Source organism: Rhinolophus ferrumequinum, chromosome 9, assembly GCF_004115265.2.
Source record: "Rhinolophus ferrumequinum isolate MPI-CBG mRhiFer1 chromosome 9, mRhiFer1_v1.p, whole genome shotgun sequence".
NCBI classification, from domain to species: Eukaryota; Metazoa; Chordata; class Mammalia; order Chiroptera; family Rhinolophidae; genus Rhinolophus; species Rhinolophus ferrumequinum.
In genome coordinates, this window is record NC_046292.1 from 22085342 (window position 1) to 22102385 (window position 17044).

The 17044-nt window shown below is 50.6% G+C and overlaps 1 protein-coding gene across 4 annotated transcripts; it reads left to right on the forward strand.

Moving 5' to 3' along the window:
* Nucleotides 1–1528: 1528 nt before the first annotated feature.
* TXLNA (taxilin alpha) lies at nucleotides 1529–16129 on the forward strand. Of its 4 annotated transcripts, XM_033114321.1 has the most exons (11): nucleotides 1529–1546; nucleotides 2070–2279; nucleotides 2877–3239; nucleotides 4612–4703; nucleotides 7110–7280; nucleotides 8537–8731; nucleotides 10458–10577; nucleotides 10804–10878; nucleotides 11387–11479; nucleotides 11860–11955; nucleotides 12680–16129. In XM_033114321.1, exons 2-11 carry the CDS (start codon nucleotides 2102–2104, stop codon nucleotides 13004–13006), a joined length of 1710 nt encoding a protein of 569 aa, XP_032970212.1. In that variant the 5' UTR covers nucleotides 1529–1546; nucleotides 2070–2101; the 3' UTR covers nucleotides 13007–16129. The 4 variants fall into 4 exon arrangements, with proteins under 4 accessions (XP_032970212.1, XP_032970213.1, XP_032970211.1 ...); XM_033114322.1 differs by lacking the exon at nucleotides 1529–1546 and having other exon boundaries at nucleotides 1774–2246; XM_033114320.1 differs by lacking the exon at nucleotides 1529–1546 and having other exon boundaries at nucleotides 1775–2279.
* Nucleotides 16130–17044: the final 915 nt, after the last annotated feature.

Genomic DNA, 17044 nt, shown 5'->3' on the forward strand with positions numbered 1-17044 from the left:
AGAGGTTCATTGATTTGTAAGCAAATAATTTCAACACTTTACTAATGCTGTAATAGAACTCTAACCAGTAATAAGGAGCTAGGACAGGCTGCAGAGCATAGGGCAGGCTCTAAAGAGACCTTTGAGCTGGGCCTCAAAAGATTTTGTTTTTGCCATAAGGGCATTTTGGAAGCTGGAATAGCACCTGCAAAATCCTGGGAAATGCAGGCAATAGTGAAAGTATTTCTAGAGCAAAAAACAGGCAGAGGGAATGGGCAGGATTGTCTGGAAACAAGCCAAACTATGTAGGCATTAAATCCCAAGCACATGGGTTGTTGGTTTTTATTCCATTATCTATAGGCAATTCGATAAAGAATTGGGATCTCGCATTTGAAAAATTTGGCTTGTTTCCCCTTTAGCTCCAGTGCAACAGAGACTCTGTAGAGAGTAGGCCAGTGATAAAAAGGGCTCAGGAATCTGCTAAGGCTAAACTTGCCCTTGCAGGGCCCCCTCAGCCCCTGCCCAAGAGGGGCTCATGCTGGTAATGAAGAGGGGAAAAAAATACAACCCACTTTAACAAGTTGCCTTGACTTATCCTCAGAGAAAGTGTGTCATGATGGTTATTTCTTCTGGGTAAGAGGCCGGGTAGGTCCAGTAGTTAAGATGGGTGCTGGTGCCAGACTTCCTGCTCTAACCACTGTTAGCAGCTGTAAAATGGAAATAAGACATAGTACTTACCTTGATGAGTACTTAGGATCAAGATAGTAGATACAGCAGTGGCCAGTTAGCTCAGTTTGTTAGAGCGCAATGCTCTTAATGACAAGGTTTCAGGTTCGATCCCCACATGGGCCACTAACCTGCGCCCTCCACAACTAGACTGAAAGAACTACTTGACTTGGAGCTGATGGGTCCTGGAAAAACACACTTAAAATAAATTTTAAAAGTTTAAAAAAAATGTAGATACCGGGAAAGCACACCTTAAGCGTTCAAAGAACTGCTGTTGTTATTAAAAGCTTCTATTTGAACGTGGAAATCGAGGTTCTGGGAGAGAAAAGAATGTCCCGCAAATCAGTGATGAAGTTAGGACTGCAATACAGGTCTCCAGGTTCCCAGCCCAGAATTCTGGCGGGAAGGGTTGGAGGCGTGCAAGAAACAACAGCCAGGAGTAAACCTTTCGGAGCTGAATCATAGCTTCTGCGCGACAGAAAGGAGATTGACGTGGGTACGTATACAGAATGACTGGCTCCTTTCGAACCTGAGTATCCGGCTCCTAGGACTAAAGCCCTTTATATTGCATCTTGGGAGTTGGAGTCAGCCCTGCTGCATAAAGGGACTTGTAGTCCTTTCCCTCCCCCGCTTTCCCAACTCACCCGCCTCAGGGGCCCCTTCGCTATATCTTTCCCAGCAAGCCTCGCGAGAGTGCCGGCTATTGATTGGCTGCGGCGAGCAGGCAGCTCTGCCGGCAGCGGTTACCCAGGGTTTCCGGTGTGAGGCCAGAGCGGGCGAAGCTGTGCGGACGGCGTTGGGGTGGGTACCGCGGCGCCTAGCGGGACCAGGCGATCAGCGGGTCTGTAGACCTGGGCGCTTTCGGCCAGTGAGGGGAATCACACAGACTCCGCGCGAGGGCGAGGGCCGGGGAACAGCTAAGGCCTGTGCGCATGCGCCGGCGGGCGGTTCGCGCGCGGCCGGAGAGCGCGCGGGGTGTGGGTGGCTGTGCGCGCGCGGAGCCGGGAGGAGGGGGGTGCCCACGTGGGGCCTAGGGCGCAGAGGAGGGAACCGGAATCGAGCGTCCCGCCACGTCAGTCTGCGGCGGGGAGCCTATCCCGCGCTCCGCCTGTGGTGAGGTGGACGCGTTGTGCCGGGAAGAGGCTTCAAGAAAAAGGAGGCCTCCCCTGGAGCAGCTCCTCAAAAACCTGCCAGGGCACCCCAGGCTCCCCTGACTGGCCAGAGACAGGGAGAACCGTTGACTCCCTCTGGTGAACGCCAGCCAGTTTGTTTATAGGAAGCTTTGTGCACCCGGTGTTGGGATTTCTGATCCAGGCTGAGAAGAATTTTGAAGTCTGGAAAATAGCAAGTGTCTTGTTTTATAGGATCTGCTCCTCACCTAGCATTGCGAGCCACAATGAAGAATCAAGACAAAAAGAACGGGGCTGCCAAGCCAGCAGGCAGCACTTCCAACCCAAAAAGCAACCCAGGGCAAGCGGAAGCCGGACCAGAGGGAGCCCCGGGGCTGCCCAGCCAGGCAGCCTGTGCAACAGAAACTGAAGGTGCCACCAGCCAGACTCCAGGGAAGACGGAGGGTGTGTGCCAGCTCTCGGTTTCCAGCGGGGAGGGAGAGGAGTTTGTGGTGCGGCCAGTGTAGCTGCTGGAGTTAGAGGCCACTGTTGACTCAGAAAGAAGGAAGTGGAATGAGGGGACCACAGTGCTGAGTCTCTGGGATCCCCAGTGTCCTGGGGAGTTGGGAGAGCCTTCCACTCTTAAGCGCAGACACAGAACTCTTTCGAGGCGGCTCTGACAGGATTAAATCGGGTGGCAAGCAGATGAAACACCCAGCCAGCACATCCAGATTAGAAACACCTCATTCACCAGTGGGTAACTGCTTTCTATACTTGAGGCATTTCTGGAAGGTTTTTAGTAGCAAGAAGTGACTTTTTCGGGGAAGAGAAGATGACCTAGACATTGAGCTCCTGCTACATGCCATCTGCATGTGCTGAATGTTTTACTTGGTTTCTTTTATACTCGTAACAGACATGGTTGGGTGGTAGTGAGAAGTAGTCATATCATTTTATAGGTAAATAAACTGCGGCTTAAAGAAGTTAGGCAACATTTCACCCAAACCAGTAAGTTTGGGCCTGAAAAACGCAACCAGTGGTGTAACCATCTTATTTCTCACTCAGCCCCTTCATCCTCTGCTGCTTTAGGAGTACAAGCCAAAACCTCTCCGTCTGGGGCCCTCCGTGATGTCTCTGAGGAGCTGAGCCGCCAGTTGGAGGACATCCTGAGTACATACTGTGTGGACAACAATCAGGGGGGCCCAGGTGAGAATGGGGCACAGGGTGAGCCTGCTGAACCCGAAGATGCAGACAAGTCCCGCACCTATGCCTCGAGGAATGGGGAGCCTGAGCCAGAGACCCCAGTAGTCAATGGTGAGAAGGAGACCTGCAAGGGAGAGCCAGGCACAGACGAGATCCGGGCAAGTGATGAGGTTGGAGACCGAGACCACCGAAGGCCACAAGAAAAGAAGAAAGCCAAGGGTCTGGGTGAGCAGAGGGAAGCTACTCGTGATGCTGTTGAGGGGAGGGAGTTTGGACCCGAGATTCCCTGGGCTAGCCTACTCTGCTAGGATGCAGAGGAAACTACTTCCCAGGGCTTAATCAGTGCCAGGGCTGTAGGGCCATAGCATAGAGGTGTGCAGGTGGTTCACTGCACAAGGGCTTCTGGCCTTGGGAGCAAGTGGGAACCGAAATTCAATCTGCTGGGTGGACTCCTGTGCCAGCCAGCCAGCCTGCACGGTTTCTAACCTGTTGTGTTGGGCAAGGCCTTTCTCCTCTCCAGTCCTTTGTTGTCACAGTAGAGAATTGGGCTAGACCAGGGTTGAAAACACAAACAAGCCAAGTTAGTCAGGGGCCTCGTGAGGACGAAGAGAGTGCCTCCTTCATCCAAAGGGTTGACTGTCACCTGGTCCCAGCAAGTTGATAGCATGTAAAACTACAGCCTAATTCTAGCCAGAGTCCCAGCCCCCTTTTTTTTAAGCTAGAAATCTAGAATTACACGCAACTAATATGCTAGGAATCAAACAAAACCCATCTGTGGGTTGGATTTGGCCTGTGTGCTAGTGATTTGCAGTCTCCACATTGGTCTCTTGGAGCCTCCTAGGGCTGCCACTTCAGAAGCCTGGTGCTGTGCTATGTACGGTGGCTCTCTAGGGAGGCAAGGAAGATTCTGACTCAGGCACAGGCAGTGCAGGAGAGTCTTGGCTGAAGGTGGGAATGGGGGCGGCTAGTGTGTGTTAAAAAATCAAAGTCCGGTGGTATTATACCCTTAGCCCCTACTCCCGTATCCCCTAACTGTCATCCTAACTTAAACAAGGTTATTTTGTTTGTTTTTAATCTTAGGATCAAATATCGGGAGGTACATTCATTTTAAAGTTCACTGTTTTGCTACCTCTGTTGGTGAGAGTTTAGTAGTCCTCAAGGAAACCTTTTCCTTTTTGCATCCTTCCTCTATCAGAAGGGCCCTCTTTGCATTGAAACAGTAACACTGAATTCACAGGTGGCCACCTTTTTCTCACCTGTTGGAAGAGCAGGCAGTTTTGCGTTTTTTGTTTCTCCCACTCCTGGTGCTCACCAAGGAGATTCCACAGAGATTCAACCATTTATTTAATAAGTATTTGTTGAGCGTGTCCTCCGTGCTGGGCACCAGAGCAAGTACTGGGCCACAATAATAGGCAGAACTGAGTTGGTCCCAGCCCTCATGAAGCACACAGATTAGCAGGGAAGGCAGCCAGTTCAACAGACAGAAATATAAAGTGTGATAGGGGAGGGCTGCCTCAAGGCAGAAGAGTGTGGGCCCAGGCCTGGAGGGGAATCCCAGAGAAGAGGGTTACATGCCTTTGTTCCCTGTGCTTTGCAGGAAAGGAGATCACATTACTGATGCAGACATTGAACACGCTGAGTACCCCAGAGGAGAAGCTGGCAGCTCTGTGCAAGAAGTATGCTGAACTGGTCAGTTTTCCCCCTTCTCATACCCTCCCTGCCTTGGAAAGTCAGCAGGCCACCTGGCATGGGGTTGTAGGTAGCTTAATTCCTGTTCAACCTCTCCCTGAGCCTTTTCCCTATCTAACTGGGGAGTCCAATCCCAGCCAGCCTCTTCACGGCTGACAGTAACAGGAGAAATTTCACATTCCAATGGTAGAGCTCTAGAGCTCCTGGCCTGAATTCCAGATACCATATTATCTCACCCCCGTGTGCCTCAGTATGCATCTCCCTAAAATAGGGAAATGCCCGGTGCCATCATCACACTTAACAAAATTAACACTAATCACTTGATATTTTGTTAATACCCAGTCCATAGTCAAATTTCCCCAGTTGTCAATTTGATCAATTCAGTGTCAAAATGAGGTCCATTTATTACATTGGGTTATTACAACTTTTTTTTTCTTTTACTCCAAAGCAGTCTTCATCTTACTACCCTGCTTTTCATGACATTGACTTATTGCAGATCAATTATCCTGTAGTGTGTCCCACTTTCCAGCTTTGTGGCATTTCACTTGTTTCTTTACCTCCTTCGTTCACGTAAATAAAGCGGAAGTTAGCTGTAGAAGTTTATTCCAATTCAAGTTCAACTTCTTCAACAAGAATTCTTCATAAATGGTTCTCTGTACTTCATGTTGCATCACAGGAGAAACAAAGTGTGGTTGTCCCACTTTTAGTGGTGAAAGATTGTTCAGTGGGCTCAGGTGTCACCAACCAGGTCTTTCCTCTCTGTCAGGTTTCCCATCAGTATTTGAACTAATAGATTCCACTAAAGGTTATTGCCTAATTATTTTTAAATTCTTTCATTCCATTCACAGTTATTAGCTGGAATTCTCCTGTAAGTAACTTCTCTCATTTGTAAAATGGGGAAAATCACACCTGCTTAATGGGGTTATTACAACAATTAATTAAGAAAAGGATATGAACAATACACCACCCTTTCAGAATGATCCAGCCCAGGAAAGATTAATGATGGCAAGAGGAGAAGTGAGTTGCTAGAACGATGTTCTCGAGTAAATGATAGGAAATTAGGTCCAGTACACCAGGAGAGGGGTTGGCCGTGGTGAGAAGCACAGCCAGGTCCTCCTGACTGGAGGAGAGGACAAGTGCAGGTGGACTGTCAGGTATGGAGCTTGTGCCCCTGCTCCTCTGGGAACTTCTGTTTTCTCAGAAATGGAAATGATAAGTTTTAGCTGGGGCAGGAGAGATTTGAAGAGGAGGATGAAATAGTTGTCCAGAAGAATAGGATGGCTAGGCAAACGAGAGCTCTTCCTGAAAGTGATCCTGAATTCAAAGTGAGATTCTTCAGAGTTGCTTCAGTGCCGGTGCAGGGTTAGCAACAGGTTGATATACCAGGGTTGGGATTTTGCTGAGCAAGGGGGCAAGAGAGTTGAGGGCATAAGGAATCTAAGCTGGGTGAAAATGTATGTGATTATTTAGAAGAGGGTTAAAGGAAAGTGAAAGGATGGTTGGGTCAATGGACTGGAGGTCCACTAAGGTAGGGGACCTTCCGGGCCCACAGATGTTGGAGGGAATGAGGTAGGTGGTGGTGCTGGCCTGGGATGAGATAATTGAGGTGGGTGCAGGCCCGGGTCATGACAAACTGGCTGACTGAAATGTGGCAGTCTGAATCTGGATGTGCTGTAAGTGTAAGGTACACGTTGGATTTAATAGACCTAGGGAAAAGGAAGACTGTAAAATATCTTAAATTTCTTCACATTGATTCCAGGTTGAAATGAAATACTCTAATATTAAAGTTAATTCACCTCTTTTTACTTTTTTAATGTGGCCACTAGAAAAATTTTAATTACATAATTGAATCACATTGTGTACCTACGGTACAACATGAATAGGCTCATGGGAGGGGAGCGGAGCTGGGAGAAGACAGGGTCTGAGGACGAGGTTAAGCGCTGTGAGGCCAGGGAATCAGAAAGATTGTCGATAATGAATGAAAAGGTCAAGATGATAATAGGAATCATATTAAAGAGAAAAATGGTGACCAATGCTGAAGTCTGAGCAGTGCGAGGGAGTGACAGGTCTATTGATGAGTACAGAAGGGGTCGCAGGTGGTCTCATCGAGAGCCTGAGTGTCCAAAGAGTTGGGGAAAATGTAATGGTCTGAGAGTCTTGAAATCTTGGTCTCTGGAGTCAGAGCTGGGAGAGAAACTGGGATCTGCTGACTGCGTGCCTCTGCTTGTCCGTCTGAGTGTCCATTTCTGTATCCTTGAGTTACAGGGGTCCTTGGGGTTATCGTGAGGGGCGTACCCGCACAGTGTCCAGCCTGTGCTGTTGGGGCTGGAGTTGGGTCAGCTCAGGAGACCCTGGATCCCCATGAGGAGAGCCCCACAGGGCACTTACCTGCCTCTCTGTCCCCAGCTGGAAGAGCACCGGAACTCCCAGAAGCAGATGAAGCTCCTGCAGAAGAAGCAGAGTCAGCTGGTGCAGGAGAAGGACCACCTGCGCGGCGAGCATAGCAAGGCCATCTTGGCCCGCAGCAAGCTCGAGAGCCTGTGCCGCGAGCTGCAGCGCCACAACCGTTCCCTCAAGGTAGGCTGGCTGGACCCCCTAGGAGGGACAACTGGTTTTCTTGACTTCTTACCTTTGACGGCTTTCCCCTTAAAAACTGTCACAGGCTTTCGGTATAGAAACAGATTTCCCCAGTAATGCCCTGCCTTAGCACGAGTTACTTGTAACCATTTGACATGTACTCGTCTTAGGTAAGGCAAAGGCTAAGGAGCTAAGAGAACCCAGACTGCAGGAAGTCAGGAGTTCACAGTTCCATAGCAGTCCCCGGGTAAGCCGGGGTCCAGCACCAAGGAGCAGCTCTTCTCCCAGAGTGGGTCAGTCAGGAATGTGGGTCCTTTCCTGCCTGTTCTGCTTCTCCTAGGGTGGAGTCAGTCTGGTTAAAGGCTGGTCACTGCTGTGACCTCCAGATCGTTTTGGTAGGCAGATCCTCAATGTATTTCTCATGAAATTTGCATCAGTAAATACATGCTGTTTTGCAACTTGCTTCGCTCATTTTTAGTTTGTTTTTTTAAAATTGACAAATTTAATGTAAATTTGATGTAAGAGATTCAAAGGTAACAAAAGTAACAAATCAAAGGTAATAGTCACTCACCATCCTCAACCTCAGTGCCCATCAGAAACCACTGGGAAGAAAACCTACTTATGTGTAAGTTGAACTACAGCCTTGTAACTTTCCTGTCTACATATAAAATCTTGCATACAGTTTTTTAAATGAAATTATTGTACACGTGTTGTTTCGTATACTGTTCCATTTTCTCATTTTACACAATGCTTTATTTTTCCCTATCAGTGTATATAGGGCTATCTCATTTTTTTTAAACAACAAATTTGAATAGATTTTGCCAGATTGCTTTCCCACCAACAGTGTCTGAGTGCCTAATTCTCCTAACCCTGCATATAACTGCATTTTAACTACTTGGTCGGGGCGTGGGGGCGTCAAAGATGAAAGCATGTTAAAACTAAACTACTTAATAGGTCTTCCAGACCTAATCTGAGGGCTGGAAGGATAGGCTTCAGGAGATTCCAAAGTTTTTTAGAATGACACTTACATATATGCCTGCGTTTTTCTAGGGAGAGAATCTCTCACTTGATGTCACCTGATATACAGAAGGGTCCATTAGAAGCCCCCGTTGCATGACTTCTTGGAGCCTGGCTACTCCTCACTTTGAGAGCAGGGAGGGCTATTGATAGAGACCATCCTGGACTGGTTGGGGGAGCCTTGTGAGGCTGGCTGGGGAGCAGTAGATGATGGAGCTGGGGCTGACTTCTCTGCCCAGGAAGAAGGCGTGCAGCGGGCCCGGGAAGAGGAGGAGAAACGCAAGGAGGTGACATCGCACTTCCAGGTGACACTGAATGACATTCAGCTTCAGATGGAACAGCACAATGAGCGTAATTCCAAGCTGCGTCAGGAGAATATGGAGCTGGCAGAGAGGCTCAAGAAGCTGATTGAGCAGTATGAGCTACGAGAGGAGGTAAGGTGTTGTGGACAGCCGTCATGGCCTGGGAATTGGGAGGTTCTAGGTGTGTAACAGACTCTGGGACAGCACTTTGCAGGCTTCATCCCATTCTCCCTTTCTTTCCTCCTCCGTCCTTGTGAGGGAGGCAATGTTGTGCATCCTCGTGTAGACAAGGAACTGAGGTAAGGAGAGACTGGCACAGCCACAGGTCCACTGTCCTAGACGGTAGGTCCAGTATGTTTTGGAATCAGAACTGTCCAAGTCTTAGAATGGAGATACGTTCGTGGACTCTGTTACATAGCACCCCCAGCAGGGCCTTGTGGCAGCACCCCCAAATCAGACAACAATATTTATGCAGTTAAACTCCTGAGTATACTCACCTAGATAATAATTAGCCATACAATGGTACAGGTCAAGTTTGTCTGGCATCTTACTTCAATTGCAGTTTTCAGAGTTTTAGAATTTGAAATTACAGGGGAGGAGCTGAACCTGTGGTCAGTGACCAACTCCAGGAGCTGTGTCCTCTGATTCCTGGGCTGGCGTTGGCTGATTCCCAGGCACTCAAGTCCCTCTCTGGGAGCCCACATGCCAGTCACTTGGCTGCTCTGGGCCTCTGTTTCCTCATCGTGAAAAGGGAGACTAGCAGCTACCACAGTGCCAGACCAGGCCCCTTCCTAGGCCCTGAGGGTGTGGTGACAGGTGGGATAGGCAAGACCCTGCCCTCCTGGGCTCACAGTCCAGTGTGGTAATCACTGTGCAGGGCCTAGAGCGGCCTCCCCTGGCCCACCCCGTCGTTTTTCTGTACTGCATCCTCTGGGAGCAAGGCTGCTTATGATGCATTTGATTTGAGAGGAGTTGGTTTGGTTCTTGTCCCTTAGCCCTGAGAGACATGGAGGTTCCCTGAGGCACATACTTCAAGAAGCTGAGGGTTCTCTTTCTCTTCCCCCTCATTCCCCCTAAGGCAAAAATAAGACTTGGTACTGCCTGTGGCGGTGGAGATGGAGGTGCAGGGCTCCCAGACTCTATGTGCCTCAGTTACACCCCGCCCCCAGTCAGATTCAGGCACTCCCATCCTGCCCCCTCTGAGCCTCTGGACCTCAGATCACAGGCCACTGAAATTCATCACGTCCCAAACTGGACCTATCCCCAAGCCACCTTCCCCTCCCCTTCCAAAAAATACACAAAATTCCCCACATCCCTTTTTTCACTTGCTTTTACTTTTGAAATAGTACTTAAGTTCATCCCCTTTGCTCCATCCCTGCTCTCAGCTGGCCCCAGTTCCCAGGGCTGCTCCAGCTGTAAGGACAGCCATTCCTAGTGATATCTAATCTTCACCTATAGATAAGGCGGAGTTCTGTCAACAGAGCTAAGCTGTTGTGCTGATAGAGGTGTTCTTTTTGCCCTTTCTTCCCACTTATGAGGGAGTCAGGCTTCAAAAGTGACGGTTGTAAGCCCAATGGAGGGATCTCTTTTGGGGTTGGAGGTTTGGGTTTCTGGGAGCTGATTTTGTCCATAAACCCCTGTGCTTACCCAGGGCCGACTCAGTGGGAGAGAAATAAGACGAGGTTGGAAAATACATCTTCCAGGCATTTGGGGCCCACGTCCTATGGTACACATGAGAGTCCAGTATGTCAGATTGAGATGGAAGGCTGGGCTGGGGCCCTGGTCCCTACAACCACTGGGCCTCCCTGAGAAGGGGAGCTCCTGACACGTGGATTCCTCCCACCATGCTTTCCTGCAGCATATCGACAAAGTCTTCAAACACAAGGACCTACAACAGCAGCTGGTGGACGCCAAGCTCCAACAGGCCCAGGAGATGCTGAAGGAGGCAGAGGAGAGGCACCAGCGGGAGAAGGATTTTGTGAGGCTTAGGCCCTGGGCGTGGGGGGACTTGAAGGAGGTGGAATGGGTTTTGGCTTAGCTCATAGTCAAGTTTGTATGGGAGAGGCTTCTGCCTGGCCAGACCAAGGCACTGCTTCTTCAGACACTAGTCTGAGAGCAGGAAGCTTCAGTGGTGTGGCGAAATAAAAGCCACACACAGCCCCTCAGGGCTTCTGACAGCGTTTGGGGTCCTATCTTGGAAATAGCTCCTCAAAGAGGCAGTGGAGTCCCAGAGGATGTGCGAGCTGATGAAGCAGCAAGAGACGCACCTGAAGCAGCAGGTGAGACAGTGTGTATCCTGACCCTGCGCCTCCAAGGTCCCCTCGCGGGCCCCATCCCAGGGGGAGGGCAGTGGGACCCTCATTCTAGGACCACCTTGACTGCTGTGTGACCTTGCTGAGCCTTTGTTCTCTCTGGACCCGCCCAGCACCTGTGTGGTGGTGACCAGGTGGCTAGGTGAGCTTGAAGGACTTCGTTCCTAGTCGGAAGTGTCGTGCTGCTTTTGAGGAGGTGGGGACAGATGGCTGTTTTTAATTACAAATACTTAATTCTGGAAGAAATATTTGAAAATAAACATAAAGGCAAAACATAAGTCATCCCAAATCCTACTTTCCAGGCTTAACATTTTGGATTATGCCCTTCCAAATACATAGTTTTTGTTTTATTTTTAAGAAAAATGGTATCTCAGTAGAATTGTTGGGTCAGGGCTGAGGATGGGTCTGAGTGTGTTGCCCAGAAGTGCCCTCTAGGGAAGCCCAGTCTTAACCTGTGGGCTTCTTTCTCGCCCAGCTTGCCCTATACACAGAGAAGTTCGAGGAGTTCCAGAACACTCTTTCCAAAAGCAGTGAGGTGTTCACCACATTCAAACAGGAGATGGAAAAGGTAACACTGGTCCAGGCTGGGTATGGCTACAGGGACACAAGCTGCTTCATTCAAAGCGGGGTGCCTCATGGGTAGCTGTTTCCAGTAACAGTGTGATTGAGACCAAGGGTGGGGACATATGGAGGGATCGCAGCCTTTCCTCCCTCTCAGGGAAGTGTCAGTCAAATGTGCACCTTCCAGAGTGTCCTGGCGAAGGGGCTTCTTGTCATTTCCTGTTATTGGCATTGGGCGTTTAAATTGAGTCGTCCTGAAGTGGCACAGAAGGCACCGACTGTACTGTAATGCCTTGGCTCCTTGGGACCATCCCCCACCTTGGGGCCACATAGATGCATAGCAGCCAGGCCCCCTGACCATTTCATTCTGCCTGTCACATAACCCAGATGACCAAGAAGATCAAGAAGCTGGAGAAAGAAACCACCATGTACCGGTCCCGGTGGGAGAGCAGCAATAAGGCCCTGCTGGAGATGGCTGAAGAGGTGGGTTCAGTGTGCTGTGCAGCTGGGGTTGGGGTACGCCGTTACCAAGGGTCAGGCCCTTTCCTGTACGTTCTAGCAGTAACTGATGCAGCTAGCATGAGGTGGAGTTGGGCTTCACATGCATGTGTGTCCGAGTCCAAGGCACCGCCAGCTGTACCCAAGGGAGGCAGTGAGCTCAGTCATAGGTCTGCAGTGGAAGCAAAGAGAACAAATGGAAGAAAGGAATAAAGGAGAAGGAAAAATAAGGGGTGTCGATGATGCACGTGGTTTGTATGCAGAGTGACCCTGATCTTATGGCTTGAGATGTGGGAGAGAAAAGAAACTCAGTGCTGGAGCAGCTACTGCAGCCAGACCTGCTGAATGTCTTCGATACACCAGTTCATTGCACCTTCCCTCGAGATCTATGAGATTGATGTTAGTAGTCCAGTTTAACAGATAAGGAGGGAGGCCCAAAAGCCAAGTACTTTGCCAAGGTCGTCTAGTGGCGAAACAGAAACAGGAGGAATAGATTGTCTTCAAGCCATGCCCCTTCTCTATACTACATAACACTGCCCCCAGCTGACAGCCAGGTCTTGGCATAAACCAGGGCTGTTGACTCAAAAGGGGGCAGCTTTTGACTTGACTCTATTCCCAGCATTGTTAAAATGTGAATCTTTTCTACCCAGTGGTGGTGTGGGGTAGAGGGTCAAGGGCATGGCACTGAAGGCCCCCTTTGTCTCCCTAGAAAACACTCCGGGACAAAGAGCTAGAGGGCCTGCAGGTGAAAATCCAGCGGCTGGAGAAGCTGTGCCGGGCACTGCAGACAGAGCGCAATGACCTGAACAAGAGGGTACAGGACCTGAGTGCTGGTGGCCAGGGCCTCCTCACTGACAGTGGCCCTGAGCAAAGGCCAGAGGCTGCCACTGCCACCAAGGAGCAGGGTGGCGAGGGGCCCGGGGCCCAAGCACCTAGTTTCCCAAGGGCCACAGAAGCTCCTTGCTGCCCTGGAGCACCGAGCACAGAAACATCAGGCCAAACAGGGCCCCAGGAGCCCACCTCCACCACCGCCTAGGGAGCCTGGTGCTGGGGGCGTGCTGGGAAGGGAGCAGGCAGCCCCGCCAGGCCTGGCCCATGCGAGGCTCCCACTGCTAAGCAGTCCAGTGCCGAGGCCCAGGGTGCTCTGACTGGGTGGCATCTGACACTTGGCAGTTTTGGATTTTGTGGGTCAGTTTTACGTACATGACATGTGCAAGGCCTCGTACATTTATATCTGTTAAGTGTAAAGTGGGCTTGCATTGGAGGTGGGGTGTGTACAGATGAAGTCACTGGCTCATCTGTGAGCTGAAGAGTCTTAAAGAGAAGCTGTCATCTGTAGCTGCCTTCACTGAGCTGACAGGACAAGTAACTTGAACATTTCCCTGCCGGGTTTGAGGCTCACATCCCTCCCTCCCTGCCCTCCAGGGCTCATGACAAGTGACACACCCAGGCCGTGACTGTGTTTCTCTTGTTAGCGGGGTTTGGGCAGCTCTGGCTCTTCTAGCTCTTCTGGAAGCTCCTTTGCTTCTCTTGACCTGGAAAAGGGGTCCCCAGGCAGAGCCTTGGCAGGCACTCAGCTGGTGGTCAGACTGCTTCCCTGCCTAGGACGGGACGTGGGGAACGTCTGTGAGGTGATGCTCTGGTAGGGAGCCCCCCGGGCAGCGCTTCTGCCCTCTGGGAGTGCCAGGACCAGGCCGACGATGCTTCTCAGCCTTATCATTCACAGGTGCCTCTAGCCTGCACAAATGATTGATGAGAGATCACCCAAAGGATTCTTTCTGAAGGTTTTTTTGTTTTTGTTGCACATGCCAGTGTCTTATCGAGGATCTGAGGGAGGAGGAGAGTCCTAGCAATGGTGCCTGGGCTCCTGGTCTCCAGTGTCCCACCACCACACCCCAGCTGGCAGCTTTGCCATGTTGGTGCTTAGGTTTCCTGTTTGATGAAATCAGAGTGTAGTTAAAGGAAAAGGCTTTTGCTGGCTTTGTCACAAAGCTTACCTATGGGTTTCCGTCCTAGAAGGCCACCACGATTCCCATCACCACTGTCTCCATGCAGCAGTTGCTGGGCTCCAAGCCTAATTGTCCTCCTCGGCTTTACGAGTCTGTTTCTGCTTCCTGCCCCCACCCCCCCCAGCGTGCAGTTCTTGAGCTTTGCTCTGGTTCCATTGCCCAAGGAATGAGAGCTAAGGTGTGTCCTCCTTGACATACCACTTCTTCCTGTGTGGGAGCCCCGGCTCTTGTTTGACAACTGATGCATGGGAATGAGACTCAGTAATTGACTGAGCCTTGCCGAGATTTGTCTTGCCTCCATCCCGTCTCCCACAGCCCCTCTTACACGTTACGCTATACTCTGAAAGTTGCCTGGGATATTAGCCAGTCTGGACAGAGCAATTTTCTAGAACAGTGGAATGAGTCTTGGGTCAGGAAGCACGGCTCTGCTGGGCTTGGGGTACTGTACCCCATCTCCAGCCAGGCTTCAGCTTCAGTGTCGCTGAGGGAGCCAAAGTCCAAGGTGGAAGGGATGGTTGAGCTTCTGCTTCGTGCTGTATTTCCTTGAATCTAGTTCGTTATCATACATGTCCCTTCATCTTCCACAACTAGCCCACTCTTTCAGCCCTTAACTTAAATCCCTCTTATTAAACTAGGTTCATGGAGAGTATTAAGTACTCCTGAATCGTGTTCTGACTTAGACCAGAGATGGCAAATGGATGGCATTTCATTTACTCTCAGCCCCCATGGTAGCTACCACCAATCTGCTTCAGAGTATTTCCTGCTCATCCCTGGTATTGCTTCATTTCTCAAGGTTCCCTCAGCAGCCAGTATAAGTGCTGAGACCTGTGTTCCATCCCTGGCTGAGATACTGCTCTCCCGTGGAGAAGTGTATCCTAAAATCTTTTCTTCCCCTCTGAAATGCCTGTCTGAATGGTCCCTGAACATGTCTCTTCCTGTTCCAGTAAAGCTTCTTCCCCGAGCCTCTGTGCCAGGCTGAGGTACACAAGAGCTGCCAACCCCATACAGGGTTTGCTGGGCTATGGAAGCACAGGAGAGAGGTGGAAGCTTCTGCCTGCTCCCTTTAAAGGTCAGGAAGGCCTGCAGTGGCCCATGATTGCCTGCCTCACTTCAGCTACCTCTTAAAGCCCATGGGGTTGGGGGGAGGGGGCTGTTGGAGCCCAGTGTGATGGGAAGGGAACTCAAAGCTGCATAGCACAGCAGCCCTCTGAAACCAAGTCTAGTCACTGTGGAGCTACAGTGAGCAAGGTGGCCCCAGCTGGCCTTCCCAGGTCAGAAATACAGGCCCTGGGCAGAGGAGAACCTGTCCTCAGCTCTAGGCATCCTGGCCAGGTTATAGATGGGGATCCCATCCTTTCTCTAACTCCATTGACCAAATCTTACCAGTCACTACAGCTGCTCTACTTTCCAAAGTCAGCCCAGGTACCTGGGTGATGCCCACACCAGCCGGGAGCCTGGGTCAGATGCAGGAGAGGAGGCCTATGAATGAAGGCCAGTGCCTTCCTCACCAGGGCAGGTCCCATGCTCGTGACCTCAGTTCTAGGACCAAGAGTTGTGTTGGTTTCTTAGATGCTAGCTTTTCCTGCAGGGAACCACGGTAGGTGAGGCTCACAGCCCTTGGCTCAGCTGACAGTAATTTCTGTTCAGGACCTTAATCCAGCCGAGAGCTTCATGTACACCAGATTCTGGGGTGTCAGCAGCACTTTTTTTCCCCCCCTCCATGAGGTTTTTGGACCATGGGCTGCTCAGGCACTTTTCTGTAAGGGAATGTTATGTCTCTAAAGATGGTTATTTCCCCTCCACCCCTCTGGTGATTGCTGAGGGCTGACCAAGAGGCCAGTGGAGCTGCGCACCATGGTGTCTATGGGGGAGGGTCAAGGCCTGCTGAGCTGATTCTCCAGCTGCTGCTCCAGCCCTCCCACCTCGCACAGCACAGATGGACACCCCAGGGACAGCCAGGCACCTGCCTGGGGGAGGGGTGCTGCCTTCTGTCCCTGTAACTGCTTCCCTTATGGCCCCACTTGGCCACTGGATTTATTTGAAGCTGCATTCGCAGCTTTTTTGTCTCATTTTGGTATTCACAACAGCCAGGGACTTGATTTTGTTGTATTTTAGACCACATTAAAGAGTCTGTTGCCTTACTTTCCTGATTTTTGTGGTCATTTGGTGCTTCTTGATCCATCTATCCATCACTGATTTGTACCGATCTGCTGCCAAGTCTCTGTGCCTTGATATCCTGCATCTTCCAAAGTGCCCTCTTTCCTTCCAGCGGTCCCCACAGCCTCAGGACAGGGAAGATTCACTTGAGCTGCCCAAGCGGGACTCTTGGTAAAACCGGTGTGATGCTCATGGGAACATCAGAGGTGATTTCTTTCACTCAACCAATCAAAAGTCGTCCCTGCCCTCCCAGGGCTCATAGGCTAGTAAGGGGGAAGGGAACTTAGATGTAGGAAGGATCGTGGTGCTATAGGAGCCTACCTGTCCCCTTCAACAAGAAGAGGGGTGGATACCGAGAAGGGCCTGTGGCCCAAAGGGCAGGTAGGAGTTCCACAACTTTATTTAGTGATAGAGTGGATCACCTAGCACGGTGCACAGAAGGGTGGTGGGAGGAGGTGTTTGGGCCACATCACCAAGAGCCTGTGTGCAGGTGAAGAAATTTGAGCCAGATCAGAGGGCGGGTGGAGGGGGTAACCCCTGAAGGTGTTTAGATAGGAAATACAGGTAAGCAGAAGGCAAGTACAGCAGAGATCTATCTAGGCATATGCCAGTTGAAGCCCAAATTAAGATGAGTGGGCACCCGTCACTGCTCTCTGGGGCTGTCTGCCCTGGGCGCCATCTTTTGGCAGTGGCCTATCCAAGGGGGATATACAGGAACCTCCAGGTTCCTCGGATTTTCTGCATTCCTTAACAAGACCACATTCTGCGTGCAGTTCTTAAGAATGGGCTGGTTTCTTAAACATGTCTGCTCACCCACCCCAAGCCTAGGTGTAAAGGTGAGGCTCCCTGATAGCAGACATCCTACTGGTGGCCTCACACAGCACCATGTTCTCTTGAGCCTGGGCTTG